General features: G+C 49.5%; 1 protein-coding gene across 1 annotated transcript in view; it reads left to right on the forward strand.

Moving 5' to 3' along the window:
* Nucleotides 1–7,252: 7,252 nt before the first annotated feature.
* Nucleotides 7,253–14,728, forward strand: part of SLC13A2 (solute carrier family 13 member 2) — a 32,272-nt gene continuing 24,796 nt past the window's right edge. The window contains exon 1 of the mRNA XM_084822968.1: nt 7,253–7,373. Coding sequence (XP_084679094.1) covers nt 7,281–7,373 — 93 coding nt within the window. The 5' untranslated portion in view covers nt 7,253–7,280. The remainder of the gene's footprint in view (nt 7,374–14,728) is intronic.

Genomic DNA, 14,728 nt, shown 5'->3' on the forward strand with positions numbered 1-14,728 from the left:
TGCCCCCGGGTCTGTCGCGAGCTGTGCGCTGGGCGGGTCATGCTGGTGCCAGCCTTTCCGCCGGTGTCCCGGGGGGGTGTCTCTTTGGAGGGGAGCTTGCAGCCGCCGTTTTTCCAGGGCCTGTCTTATGGCCACCTTTCTATCACCCTCCTCCAACTGGGAGCCCTCTGGATGTGTTGGGCTACAGTTGGCTGGGGATGCTTGGGACTGTAGTCCAGGGCGCTTGTTTGGAGAAGGCCTCTGTGTCTCTGCGTGTGCTCAGTTTTTGAGCATTGCTGTTGACACGAGATCTTGACTAACCAACCTGATGCGGATGGTGATGAGATATGTAGTGTACTCCGTCTGTTTTGAATTGATGTATTCTGTGTTGGTACAGAAAATACATATGAATCAACAGGAATCCTGCAAATACAACCCAGAAAGAACATTCTCTGTTAATAATGTGGGTTGGGTCACTAGGCAATTTGAAATTCAGACATCACCAGTGGAATATTACAATTAAACTGTGCGGTCCCAGTGGCAATGTTTACTGCTGACAAGCTCTCTCCGGTTACAAAGGGAGGGAGTGCAGCTGTGGACTCTTTGTCCTGGAAAGAGGTACACAGAACCTGCACTAGCAGACATGTGGGGGAGGTGGCGGGGTGCAGCGCATCATGTCCTCCTTGTTCTTTGGGGCTGTTGGCACTGGGACAGGCTGTAAACAAACCCAAGACTCATAGCAGAACCCGGACTGGGGTTGAACTGCCAACATCCCTGGCTTGCCAAGCAAGCCAACCTGGCATTTTATGACCGTAATTGTAGGCTGTACGGAAAGAGCATTGCCACTGACTCCTAATTGCTGTTATCAGCTGCTTTGGAAAGATCAGGACAAGGGCGGGACAGAGACATAGACTGCTGTTTCTCTTTGGGACAATTAAGCATGTGTGTGTGATCTGATGTAGTGAACTCTAGGCCTTGAAGGCTTATGCCATAATACACTGGTTAATCTTTTTTTTTTTTTAAACCTCAGAGAATCATAGAACAGGAAGGGTCGTTGGAGGTCATCTACACTAGCCCCCTCTTCACTGCAGGAATCTCGCAGTGGCAGCATCCCGGACAGCTGGTCGCACAGGCACCCTCTGCTGAAATATCTCCAGCGAAGGAGAACCCACCCCTGAGCTCTCTGACATGTGAAGGCTGCTGTTGTGTGTTCCCCTAATCTTCTCCAGGTTAACCAGCCCCGGCTCTTTAACCGTTCCTCACTTGGTTTCCAGGCCCTTCACCACGCTGGTCGCCCTCCTCTGGGCATGCTCCAGTTTGTCCCATGCCCTTCTTAAAATGTGTGAAACCAGACCCAGCATCCCAGCTCTTTCCACTGTTCCCCGGAGTCCACTTCCTCCTCAGTGGCTACCTGATTGTTTTGTGAACCACCCAGAGAACCTCACCTAATGGGGGGGTACAGAAATGTAATAAATCTGGATGAAAGGAACTGAGGATTATGTATTCATTTGCTTAAAACATTTCTGCCTCAACAAGGGAATTTGGCCCCAGGCCAGAGGTTTTGCTCCCCTGATGTAAGCAATATGAATGACTGAACCGCTTTACAAACTAACTGCAGCAAGGCATACAACAAAGTAGGGCCACCAACACCAAAACAGAATAAAATACAAAAATAATTTAACCACAGCAATGAAAATAGTTCAAAAAGTGGCCCACCATTAGTGGCCTGCAAGTCATCCTAGACAAGGGATGGTTTTGACCATCCTACAGAGGGCTGTTAAAGAGATGAGCCTCGGATGGGAAGGAGCGCCGCAGCGTGGGTGCAGCCCCTAAAAAGGCCCCGCTCTCTGTGGTCCTAACGAGGCCTGTTTCTGGGCTGCACAGGTGCAGAGGTAGGGCATCTCCTGTGGTCAGAATGTGGGGACAAGCAATTGGGAAAACCTTCTTCATCACCTGCTAGATGGACTCCTGGTCTGCCCCAGCGAGGTGATTCTTCATCCTCTGTCAATACGAAGAGATGCATTGGCCAAGTGTGTCCCCTTTCCGGGAACTGATTTGCAGGCATGATTTATGAGACCTCTTGAAATGGGTCAGTGGTAGCACTCTGGTTTCCATCCTTCTTTCTCAGAGCACAGTGTTTGCTTTGGTGAAGAGTGGGACTGCGATAATTGCTATGGCAGCAGCAGGTTTCTGCATAAAGGGCTGAAGTCCAGAAGGTTCATTTGAAAGGAACAAAACCTTCAGGAGGGGCAGCAGATGCCCTAAGCTTATTACACACAAGTGCTGTCTGAACAAGATGCATAAGGAAAGCAGGACCGTGCCCACCCACCCAGCCGGCCTTGCCCAGTCCAGCCCCCATGGCCTGTGGGTTGCTCTGTGAGCTGTGTCTTTGCCTGGGTGTAATTACATGGTGGATGTTATTGGGAAGAATTCCTGCATGCACATTCCCCCCTCTTGTGCTTCCAACATTTGATCTCAAGGGGCCTGCCTCTTGGGAGGTGGAAGGAATTTTCACACTGGCACACCACACTCGTGGAACACTCAAGAGATAAACCAAAAATGACACAATATGCAACAGCCGATCCATCATGATCATGCTATATACAGTTTGGTGGAACAGACTGATTCAGGGGGTGGTGGGTTCTCCTTTGCTGGAGTTAGCTGAGCAGGGGCTGGACGGCAGTTGGATCTTGCATTGCTGATCCGGCACTGAGTGAGGGCTTGGACTAGATGACCTCCTGGGTACCTTCCAACTAGGGATGTACGGATTTTCTAAAATCTGTTCCATCTGTGTTTTGTGGGTTCTCAGGCATCTTTTGTTCCATCATCCACTCAATGACTGAATCAGATTTTTTGGGGGTTGCATGAGAATTTCGTCCCACGTGTGCAAATGCACATCAGTGCAAGTGCGCATTAGTGTAAGCATGCATTAGTGCAAGTACGCATCTGCACTAATGTGCATTAGTGCAGCTGCAAATTTGTGCAACACCCCCGAGTTAAAAACAGTCCACATATCCACGGAATCCATGTGACACAGAAAAAGCCGGTCCATTGCAGAATCTGCAGGTCAGATTCATAGAAATCCAAGCTCATTTGAATCCATTGAGAATTTCTCCAACATCCCTACTTCCAGCTCTGTGATTCTACGCAGATTGCAGGTCCAGCATTGAGCAAGGGGTTGGATTGGTCCGAGGGCCCTACCAACTCTTTAATTATACGATTCTAGTCCCTGAGTGGAACTGGATGTACCTGTAGCTCAGTGGATTCGGGACTTCTCTGTTGCTGTCCTGTTTTGATGGAGAGCAGAACATGTCCTCGCCTTGCGACCCAGCTGGTGTGTCCTAAGCCTTCCATGACAGGGAGTAGGGCTGGCCCAATCCTATGCCTGTTTACTCAGAAGTAACTTACGGTAAGTTCAATGTGACGTACTCCCAAGTAGGGGAGAGCCAGGGGTTAGAGTGTTGGACTGGGACTCGGAAGATCCGGGTTCGAGTCCCCACTCGGCCGTGATGCTCCCTGTCTGACTTTGAGCCAGTCCCTGAGTCTCAGCCTGGCCTGCCTCGCAGGGTTTTTGTGGGGATGAAATGGAGCGGAGGAGGACCGTGTGAGCCGCCGTGGGTTCCTTGCAAGAGGAGAAAAGGGCAGGATGTAAGTGTAACAAATAAATATAAATAAATTAAAAAGTACGACTGCCAAGGGTTGATGCCAGCCTTAGAAGAGGGGTAGGTAGCCTTGTGCCCTGCAGATGTTTTGGACTACAGCTCCTGTCATCCAAAACCAGTATGCCCAGTGGCCAGGGATGACGGGAGTCGCTGTTCAAAACGCTGGGAGGGCGCCAGCTTGTTTGTCCCATTTATATCCCCCTTCTTTCCTTTCGCAAAGTGCCCAAGGAAGCGCGTACATGGCCCTCCTCGTCCCCTCCATGTTGCCCTCACAGCAACCCTGTTAGGTAGGTTAGGCTGAGAGTCAGGGACTGGCCCAGAGTCACCCAGTGGGCTTGGAAACCTGAACCCAGATCTCCTGAGCCCCAGTCCAACACTCTAACCACTAGGCCACCTTGGCCTCCAGCAGTTGCCTGCCTTAGAAAGCAAGCAAGCTGTTATCAAGAATCAGTATGCTGTGGCATAGTCAAGGCTTTAGAGGCCCAGTTGCTAAGGTGTGTCCATTGCGGGGAGGGGAAGAATGACCCCCCTGATGCCCCATGGCCTGGCCATGATCCAGCTTCCTGCTCACTGTCAGCAGCTCCCGTGGCTTTTGTGGTTTCTTCCTCTCCTTAAAAATCTCCCTGCCCAGCCTCTTTGGAACATGAACCTCAGCCAAACGAAGCAAAGAGATGTGATTTCACTCCTCCTCCTGTTTTGTGGATTAATTATTGCACGATTTGTTTGTTTTTTATGGCTTAATGACCTTACATAATGTATTAGTATGGCATCACCATCCAGCGAACAGCTGATAGCAAAAAGATCGGCTCCGAGACAGAACTCTGGGGGAGTTCCTGGATCGCAAGGGCCAACTGCTCTGCTCTCCCCCGTGGTTCTGCTCTTGTGCCTCTGGCACCAGCCTGACCTGCAGGGAACGAGCAGGCCAAGGTCTCCCCACTGGGATGGAGATAGAGGCGAATAAGTGAGGCCTTGGCCGCTCTGTTTCCCCAGGCCAGGCCACTATTAAAGGCAGAGCAGTGGGGGCAGTTTAAAAAGGTGGCAACGTTCGCACCATGCAACGTGTGCGTGCATGCGTGTGCGGTGGGGAAGACAGCTGAAGCGCCTTGGTACCTTTCCCAGAAGCATTCTTGGCACGGTTTGCCTGCTTTTTATTTCCGTGTTCATCCTTCCTAGATTTGCACACAGCACCAATTCCATGTTGCTGTCTGAGCATTGGACTGTAGTGTCCATCATTCCCAGCCAGTGTGGCCAATGAAGGAGAGGGGCTGCCCTCCAACATGCGAGGAAAGGGGGAATAAAAACAACACCATCAACAATAAAATAACAATAATATCAAAATAACGCAATCTTTACAAATAAAAACATTTGGGGTTGGGAGGGAGGAGAACTCAGTTTCTGAGGAAAAGGCGTCCTGATTTCTTTTGTGTGGGGCAAGCCTCCCAAAGGCCTCTTTCTGTGAGTTTGGGATGTTCTCCCCTAGGCCTTCTCTGGGCATTACAACCAGATTGTTGTAATGCTGGAATCTTTCATCCCAGCTTGCAAACAAGGACCTCCTTTAAAATTCACCTCTATGCCCCCCCTGCCCCCCATCCCACTCTTCTCCTTTCTCTGTCTTTCTTGGGGCACACCTCCATTACCAGGTTAGTTCCAAAATCCATATTACTATAAAGCTTTTGTTAGGCCAAATCAAAGGTCACCAAAATGTGCAAGCTTTCAGGAACTCCAGATCTCCTCATCAGGCATGGTGTTACAAAGAGCAGGTGGGGCAGGGGAAGATGGAAAATAGGAAAGGGTGGGGCAGGAGGAAAGCTGACTTCATGTCACAGAGGTCTTAGGCTATCAATGGTGACTAGTCACAATTTATTATTTATTACATTATATGCCACCTTTTTTCCTCTTGCAAGGGGCCCAGGGCAGCTCACATGGTCCCCCTCCTCTCCATTTTATGCTCACAACAACCCTGCAAGGGAGGTCAGCCTCAGAGTAAGGGACTGGCCCAAAGTCACCCAGTGGGCTACAGCCTTCTGAACACTTCTCCAAGTCACCAGAGCATTTTAGTAGGAGACATTATTACAGGAATTCCGGCAGGTGTTTTTATAAGTAAGTCTGCACAGGCCTATTTGCAGTGTGCAATGATTTAAACGTTTTGTTCTTCTGTGCTAAAAGTCTGTGCTATTTTAGTAATGTGTTGTCTTGTATTATTTTACAGCCCCTTAAAGTAGGCCTTAAAATAAAAATACGCTGAAACGTGTTGGGCCTGTTTTTACAAACAAAATCTTTGAGACGTTTCTCTGCAATTCGTGGGTCTATTTTGGAGGTTCTCCTGCTGTTGCACATTTTGTTTTCCTGCTCCCTGGGGTAGCCGTGAGCAGTTCTTAGATCTCACTCTCACCCTAACTGACCTGTTTCACAATGGGGGGGGGGACACTTTGGAGGAAGTGCATGACAGACGCGTACATATCTTTGGGATGGTCACTTGGCTAATCTCAAGGTATCTCTCTGACTTGAACAAACCCCTCTGAGCTGCTCTCAAAACACCTCTGTGCACATGCAGGACAGAAAGCGGAGTCGATCCACTTTTAAAACTAGTCAACTTCAGTTTTGCATTCAAATGACATAGGAATAATTTTGTTAAAAATCTGTCACATATAGAAACCGCTCAAGACACCAGAGTGGGGCAGATGTGAAGACACAGTTCATCCACACTGCTGTCAGACTGTAAAACCACGGAGGGCGAGCCGGGTGATATTTGTGGCAGCAAAATCCATACAGCGCCTTGTTGTGGCACCTTAAAGCAGCCTTCCCCAACCTGATGCCCTCCAGATATTTTGGACTTCGACTCCCATCCGCCCCAGCTTGCATAGCCAATGGTCAGGAATGCTGGGAGTTGTAGCCCAAAACATCTGGAGTGCTCCAGGTTGGGTATTTATTATGGCATAAGCTTCTGTGCACTGGAGCCTATCAGGTGGCTTCCTAAGTTCTTATTAAAATGGGCCCTATATTCAGAAACATGAGGACTGGAACCTTACTTTAATTTTAGGGGAAGGACCATAGGCTCTGATACATCAGAGCTCATGAATGCTTATTCCACAAGACTCCTTGTGTTTTTTGTGAAAACACAGACAATATCATAAAGTCTTACGCAGAAGAAAGAGGATCCGACTGGAGAATGGAATAATTTCAGGTACATCCGCTGTAATAAGCAAACCAAAGACGACAACACCTGGATCCCACCAACTGGGATCTTCTAATTTGGGTGCAAATGCCCATGGAAAAGGCCCGAGCCCGCAAGGTGGCTCCAGATGGTTGAACGGGGAACCGAAGGTGGCTTGGCCAGCACAACCTGGGGAACAAGGTGTTTGCCTCTGAGTCACTTGCACGCCAGGGAGCAATGAACTGGGAGGATCCAGAGGAATTACCTTGCTGGCTGCCAAAGTGGCTTAGTCCTGGGCAGGACGATTTCCGTCTCCTTCCACCCCTCCCTGCTTGGTTGCTCCTCACTCCTCTGCTTCCAGCACAATTCTCGGCAGCTGCGAAGGTGCCAAGGTCAGCTGTGGGGGCTCCAAAGCCTTTATATAGCCTGTGGAGAAGGGTTCAAACTCCTTGAAGCCCTGGCCTGGCAGAGGCACCGTCTCCGCCATGTGGAGAGAGATCCTGGCCCACAGGAACTACCTGATCACCCTGCTGACCCCCCTGCTGTTTCTGCCTCTGCCTCTGGCTCTACCTTACAAGGTATGTCATTTTATTTTTTTCAGATGCGCTGAGAAGTGATGGGGATGCCCCTGAGCCATGAAAGTGGCACCAGCTCCAAGCAACCCAACCCTTAAAAAGTGATCCTCTTTTATTGGGCCTACGCAGGTTGGTGCTGGAGCGTGTCAGCTTTCAGAGCAGTTCCTTGGAGCAGTCCGGGAAAGGGGCAAGAAGGTGGAACAGGGCTTCTTCCATGGGGTCCCGTTCTGGAGCGGCAGCCCTTGTGTGAGTCTGCCACAGCAAGGACAATAGCGAGTCTCACGGCACTGTACACATGTATTCTGGCAGCAGCTTTTGTGGACACTCGCTGCTTCGTCAGATGCACAAAGTGTTGACTTCAATGTCAGGTTAACATTTCATGTAACTGATGAAGTCTTACACAGTAGAGCAGGAGGGGAAACCCAGTTTCAGGAGGTTCCGCAGGACTGCAAAGAAAAACAAAGAGAAGCACGCACTGAAGAGCCAACGTATTCATTTCCAGCTCATGCTGAAGACAGAAGAATTTCAGTGGCTTGTCTCTTCTGCAGAATGAGTGCCTGAGACAGAAGCTTCCAAGGCAATGTTCCCCCCTGTGCATCCACAGAGCTTTGCTCACAGAGCACATGTAGTAATGGACTGATTGGCTGATTTTAATTGGAAGCTTTGCAAACATCCTCCAACATGCTGGATGCAGCATAAGAAAACGCGACAAGCAACCTGGAGAAGCTGAGGTCCTAATGCGAGTCGAGGAGCCCGTTTTTGCTTTCAGAGGCTGGGCAGTCGTTCAGGGTCAAGGTGGGGGATTTCTGTTACTGTGCATCAGTGTGTGTGGGGGGGGGCACATCTCTGATTGTGAAGCATTGACTTTTCTCATACTAACGTCATTGTTCCTTTCAAAAGTTTTTTTTTTTTAAAGTGTGTGAAAATACTCACAGATAGGTTGCTGAACATTTTGTAAAATGCAGGCGCTTTCCAGACAGGCTGCTCTGGCGCCAAACAGACGCTCCTGTCCCTAGCTCAGTCTCTTGGCTGCAGTCCTGTCCCCACTTACCTGGCAGGAAGCCCCACTGAACGTCTGAGCAGACGTGCATGGGATCGCGCTGTTAGCCAACATGCCACACGGAGAAAGGCTTTGCCAAACGGATCGGAAATCGACCTCCCTTCATCGTAGACGCCTGATCCCCTGCCCGGGTCCAAAATTGCTCTTCTGGCAGTTTGGAAATGACCAACCGAGAATCACAGGAGGCTGGACCAGACTGTCCCCGCGGATCCCTCTCGTCCTCCAGTTGTGTTGGACCACAACTGCCCGAATTCCTGACTGTTGGCCATGCTGGAAGTCCAAAACGTCTGGAAGGTACCGAGGTGGCGGAGATTGACAGGAACAGAAGCAAGGCGTTCCCAGTTTTCACATGTATGTAGTAGCCACCAGGGATGAAGAAGATCTTTGCTCCCTTGGGGGTTTACGAAAATAGATTTGCCTGACTCACCTCTGCCCAGAGCCAAGTGTTGTGCTCCAAAACCTGCGTTTTTGCAAGCATTCCGATACGCAGCGCCTTGGGAGAACCAGGCACAAAATGTCTCTTTGAAGGAACAAACAAAACCCTGCACCCCCCACACCTCGGCAGTGCAAAGCAGCAGCAGCGGGCGGATGCACACTTGTAAAAATGTGTACAAAGAGTTACGGAAATGTGCAGAGAAAAGGGCATGAATTTCCATACGGATTCAAAAATAGTAAGTATTGCTAGCTCATGCAGGAATGGGACAGCACCGGCTCGACCTCACCAAACGGCCAATCCAGGCCAAACTGAGACTGACAGAGCGGCGCATCTCTAGGAGCGGCACTGCGAAAACGCCTCCTTCAAAGCATCAAAGCCGTGCGCGGCTCAGTCCCCTCGGGCCCTCCCCCGCCCGCAGGGAGTGTGGGACGAGTGTCTGTCAATGTTTGAGCCTGGGGTTGCCTGGACCGCCGCCCATCAGCTCCACCAGGGTCTCGGAGATGTTACACTTTAAATAAGCACAGTTAACCTCTTCCCCTCGAGGAAACTGGCAGGATTCATGACTAACTGAAAGGTGTGTTTCTCTCACACAGTGAATAATTGGCAGGGTGCTGCTCAGGCCCTCCCTTCTTTGTCAGAGGCCCTCCTCTGGGCTCCCCCAGGACCATGTGAAGTTGCCTGCCCCCAGGTCCGGCCATTAGCCGGGTTATCCACTGGGGTGGGGTGCTTCGGACCCATTTGGTGCAGGTTCTGAGGTTAAACGGGACCGAATTTACGCAGCCCACCCAGCTCAGGACGCTTCCAGCCAGAAGCAAGAACCTGAAGGCATTCCACAGCCGCTCCAGCGTTCCCTCCTGGATGGATTTTTTGTGTGGAAGGAAAAAGTTGGAAGAAGCGGTGGGAACACAGGAAAGTTGCAAAGGGAAGGTGGCACCATCTGGATGTCCCACAACACCCCACAAATGAGATATGTGGATGGCAGGAGAACAGGCTCGACGGGAGGCAAGCCCAGGAGTGTCTCCATCAGCAGGGCAGAACCTTCAGCCCACAGGCCAAATCCAGCCTGCTGGGATCCCATTCTGACCACACCTCCATCCCTTGGCCCCTCCCCCTCTCCCCGACCGATGATGCTTTGGTGGGTTCCCAGCTTTTTTGCAGTTATCCCCCCCCCCCATTGTAAAAGCTGGAAATGCCTCTCCTACGGCTGAGTGATGGGCAGGAAGAGCTTGACACTACAACACGCTGGCGTGTTTTGTATTTTTGGTCCTGCCCCTTTTCCCTTTAGCTCCACCCACCACCAGAATGCAGCCCTGGAAAGCTTCTCTCGAATGGACCTCGGGCTCAAGGAGGTTCCGCACCCCTGGTCTACACTGACGAGCTGCAGTTCTCCAGAATTCCGGACAAGCCTCTTTCCCCCAGCCTGACTCGGAAATGCCAGAGATGGAGCTGGGCCCTTTTATGGAGAAGGAGCACACCCTGGCACGCAGAGGGTCCTCGGTTCAGTACCCACCATCCCCAGTTAAAACAAGAGCCAGAGAGAGGGTCCTCGGTTCAGAGGGTCCTCGGTTCAGTACCCACCATCCCCAGTTAAAACAAGAGCCAGAGAGCAGGTGATGCGAAGAGAGCCTTCTTTGTCTGGGCCCCCGAGAGCCGCTGCCAGTCAGTGTAGGCAATATTGGGCTTAATGGACCAATGGTCTGCTTCAGTGGAGGCTGGTGGCTCCGATGCCAGTGGGGCAGCGCATCCGCTCCGAGTTTCAGTCAGAACTAGTCAGAGCTCTAAAGGAGCTCTCCAAGGTGCAGTGAAGCACACCACAATGTGATGTGGCTGCAAAAAAGGCAAATGCTATTTTGGGCTGCATTCATAGAAGCATCGCTTCCAAATCCCGGGAAGTACTAGTTCCCCTCTACTCAGCACTGGTTAGGCCTCATCTGGAGTACTGTGTCCAGTTCTGGGCACCACACTTTAAGAAGGATGCAGACAAGCTGGAGAGGGTTCAAAGGAGGGCAACAAAGATGATCAGGGGACTGGAAACAAAGCCCTATGAAGAGAGACTGAAAGAACTGGGCATGTTTAGCCTTGAGAAGAGAAGACTGAGGGGAGATATGATAGCACTCTTCAAGTACTTGAAAGGTTGTCACAGAGAAGAAGGCCAGGATCTCTTCTTGATCATCCCAGAGTGCAGGACACGGAATAATGGGCTCAAGTTACAGGAAGCCAGATTCCGACTGAACATCAGGAAAAACTTCCTGAGTGTCAGAGCAATACGGCAATGGAACCAATTACCTGGGGAGGTGGTGGGCTCTCCCACACTGGAGGCCTTCAAGACGAGGCTGGACAGCCATTTGTCAGGGATGCTCTGATTTGGATTCCTGCATTGAGCAGGGGGTTGGACTCGATGGCCTTGTAGGCCCCTTCCAACCCTACTATTCTATGATTCTATGATTCTAAGCCACCAGCCTCCCCATGTCTGATCCAGTTTAAGGCTGCTTCCTTTGTTCCAATATTCTCTGACGTTAAGCAGACTGGGCCTTCTCTGCTCTGGAGCCTTGGATGTGGGATGTCCTCCCCAGGGCATCTCCCCTGGCCCAACTTTGGTGTTTTTTCGGGGCTTTGTGTTTTCTTAATAGCTTTGCTGCATTGTCATGTGGCTTTTGCTGCAGCTTCTGTGACTCAATAGTTTCCATCATTAAACTGTGCTTGGCTTTATGGTTGGGACGTGTTTGTTTTTAAATGGCACATCAGCCTGAGGGAGCCTTTTAGGTGCCTTGTACATGTGAAGAGAATGCTGGACTTGATGGACCCTTGGCCTAACCTAGCCTGGCTCTTCTTAAATGAACCAGATCATAGAATCATAGAATCGTAGAATAGTAGGGTTGGAAGGGGCCTACAAGGCCATCAAGTCCAACCCCCTACTCAATGCAGGAATCCAAGTCAGAGCATCCCTGACAGGTGGCTGTCCAGCCTCATCTTGAACGCCTCCAGTGTGGGAGAGCCCACCGCCTCCCTAGGTCATGGGTTCCATTGTCATATTGCTCTAATAGTCAGGAATTTTTTGCTGTAAAGAACAATATTGTTTAGGAACCTGGAATGTCAGATCAATGAATCAAGGTAAGCTGGAGGTGGTCAAACATGAGATGGCAAGACTGAACATCGACGTCTTGGGAATCAGCGAACTGATATGGACAGGCATGGGCGAATTTAATTCAGGTGACCATCATATCTACTACTGTGGGCAAGAATCCCTTAGAAGAAATGGAGTAGCACTCATAGTCAACAAAAGGGTGGGAAAAGCAGTACTGGGGTACAATCTCAAAAATGATAGAATGATCTCAGTACGAATCCAAAGCAAACCATTCAACATCACAGTATTTCAAGTCTATGCCCCAACCACTGATGACGAAGAAGCTGAGGTTGATCGGTTCTATGAAGACCTACAACACCTTCTAGAACTAACACCCCAAAAAGATGTCCTCGTCATCATAGGGGATTGGAATGCTAAAGTCGGAAGTCAAGAAATCACCGGGATAACAGGCAGGCATGGCCTTGGTGTACAAAATGAAGCAGGACAAAGGCTAATAGAGTTTTGCCAAGAGAACACGTTGATCATAGCAAACACTCTTTTCCAACAGCACAAGAAGCGACTCTACACATGGACATCACCAGACGATCAATATCGAAATCAGATTGATTATGTCCTTTGCAGCCAAAGATGGAGAAACTCCATACAGTCAGTCAAAACAAGACCTGGAGCTGACTGCGGCTCAGATCATGAGCTGCTTCTTGCAAAATTTCAGCTGAAATTGAAGAACGTAGGGGAAACCACTAAACCATTCAGGTATGACCTCAATCATATCCCTTATGAATATACAGTGGAGGTGAGGAATAGATTTCAGGGATTAGGCCTGATAGACAGAGTGCCTGAGGAACTAAGGACGGAGGTCCGTAACATCGTTCAGGAGGCAGCAACGAAATCCATCCCAAAGAAAAAGAAATGCAAGAAAGCCAAGTGGCTGTCTGAGGAGGCTTTACAAGTAACTGAGGAAAGAAGGGAAGCGAAAAGCAAGGGAGAAAGGGGAAGATATATCCAACTGAATGCAGAGTTCCAGAGAATAGCAAGGAGAGACAAGAAGGCCTTCTTAAATGAACAATGCAAAGAAATCGAGGAAAACAACAGAATGGAAAAGACTAGAGATCTCTTCAAGAAAATCGGAGATTTCAAGGGAACGTTTTGTGCAAAGATGGGCATGATCAAGGACAAAGAAGGCAGGGACCTAACAGAAGCAGATGAGATTAAGAAGAGGTGGAAAGAATACACAGAAGAACTATACAGGAAAGATCTGAATGTCCCTGATAGCCATGAGAGTGCAGTCACTGAACTTGAGCCGGACATCCTAGAGAGTGAAGTCAAGTGGGCCTTAGGAAGCATTACGAACAACAAAGCTAGCAGAGATGACAGTATTCCAGCTGAGCTTTTTAAAATCCTAGAAGATGATGCTGTTAAAGTGCTGCATTCAATATGCCAACAAATTTGGAACACTCAACAGTGGCCACAAGACTGCAAAAGGTCAGTTTACATTCCAATTCCAAAAAAGGGCAACGCCAAAGAGTGTTCAAACTACCGCACAATTGCGCCCATTTCACATGCCAGCAAGGTGATGCTCAAAATCCTACAAGCTAGGCTTCAGAAGTATGCGAACCGAGAACTACCGGAAGTACAAGCTGGGTTTCGAAGAGGCAGAGGAACTAGAGATCAAATCACCAACATTCGCTGCATCATGGAGAAAGCAAGAGAATTCCAGAAAAATGTCTATTTCTGCTTCATTGACTACACTAAAGCCTTTGATTGTGTGGATCACAACAAACTGTGGCAAATTCTGAAAGAAATGGGAGTTCCAGACCACCTTACCTGTCTCCTGAGAAACCTGTATGAGGGTCAAGAAGCAACAGTAAGAACCAGACATGGAACAACCGATTGGTTCAAAATTGGGCAAGGAGTACGACAAGGCTGCATATTGTCACCCTGCTTATTTAATCTATATGCAGAGTACATCATGAGAAACGCCGGATTGGATGAATCAGAGGTCGGAATTAAGATTGCTGGGAGAATTATCAACAACCTCAGATACGCAGACGATACCACCCTAATGGCAGAAAGCGAAGAGGATCTCAAGAGCCTCTTGTTGAGGGTGAAAGAGGAGAGTGCAAAAGCTGGTTTGAAACTCAACATTAAAAAAACTAAGATCATGGCATCTGGCCCCATCACTTCCTGGCATAGAGAAGGGGAAGAAATGGAAGCAGTGACAGATTTTATTTTCTTGGGCTCCAAGATCACCGCAGACGGTGACTGTAGCCATGAAATTAAAAGACGCTTGCTCCTTGGGAGGAAAGCTACGGCAAACCTAGACAGCATAGTAAGAAGCAGAGACATCACCTTGCCGACAAAGGTCCGTCTAATCAAAGCTATGATTTTCCCAGTAGCAACGTATGGCTGTGAGAGCTGGACTATAAGGAAGGCTGAGCGCCGAAGAATCGATTCTTTTGAACTGTGGTGCTGGAGAAGACTCTTACGAGTCCCCTGGACTGCAAGGAGGTCAAATCAGTCCATCCTAAAGGAAATCAACCCTGAGTGCTCATTGGAAGGACAGATACTGAAGCTGAAGCTCCAATATTTTGGCCACCTAATGCGAAGAGAAAACTCTCTGGAAAAGACCCTGATGCTGGGAAAGACTGAAGGCAAAAGGAGAAGGGGACGGCAGAGGGTGAGATGGCTAGATAGCATCACCGATGCAATGAATATGAACTTGAGCACGCTCCGGGAGAAAGCGCAGGACAGGAAGGCCGGGCGTGCTCTGGTCCATG

Source organism: Heloderma suspectum, chromosome 16 (assembly GCF_057233095.1).
Source record: "Heloderma suspectum isolate Gila_16-S chromosome 16, 16-S_ref, whole genome shotgun sequence".
NCBI lineage: Eukaryota > Metazoa > Chordata > Lepidosauria > Squamata > Helodermatidae > Heloderma > Heloderma suspectum.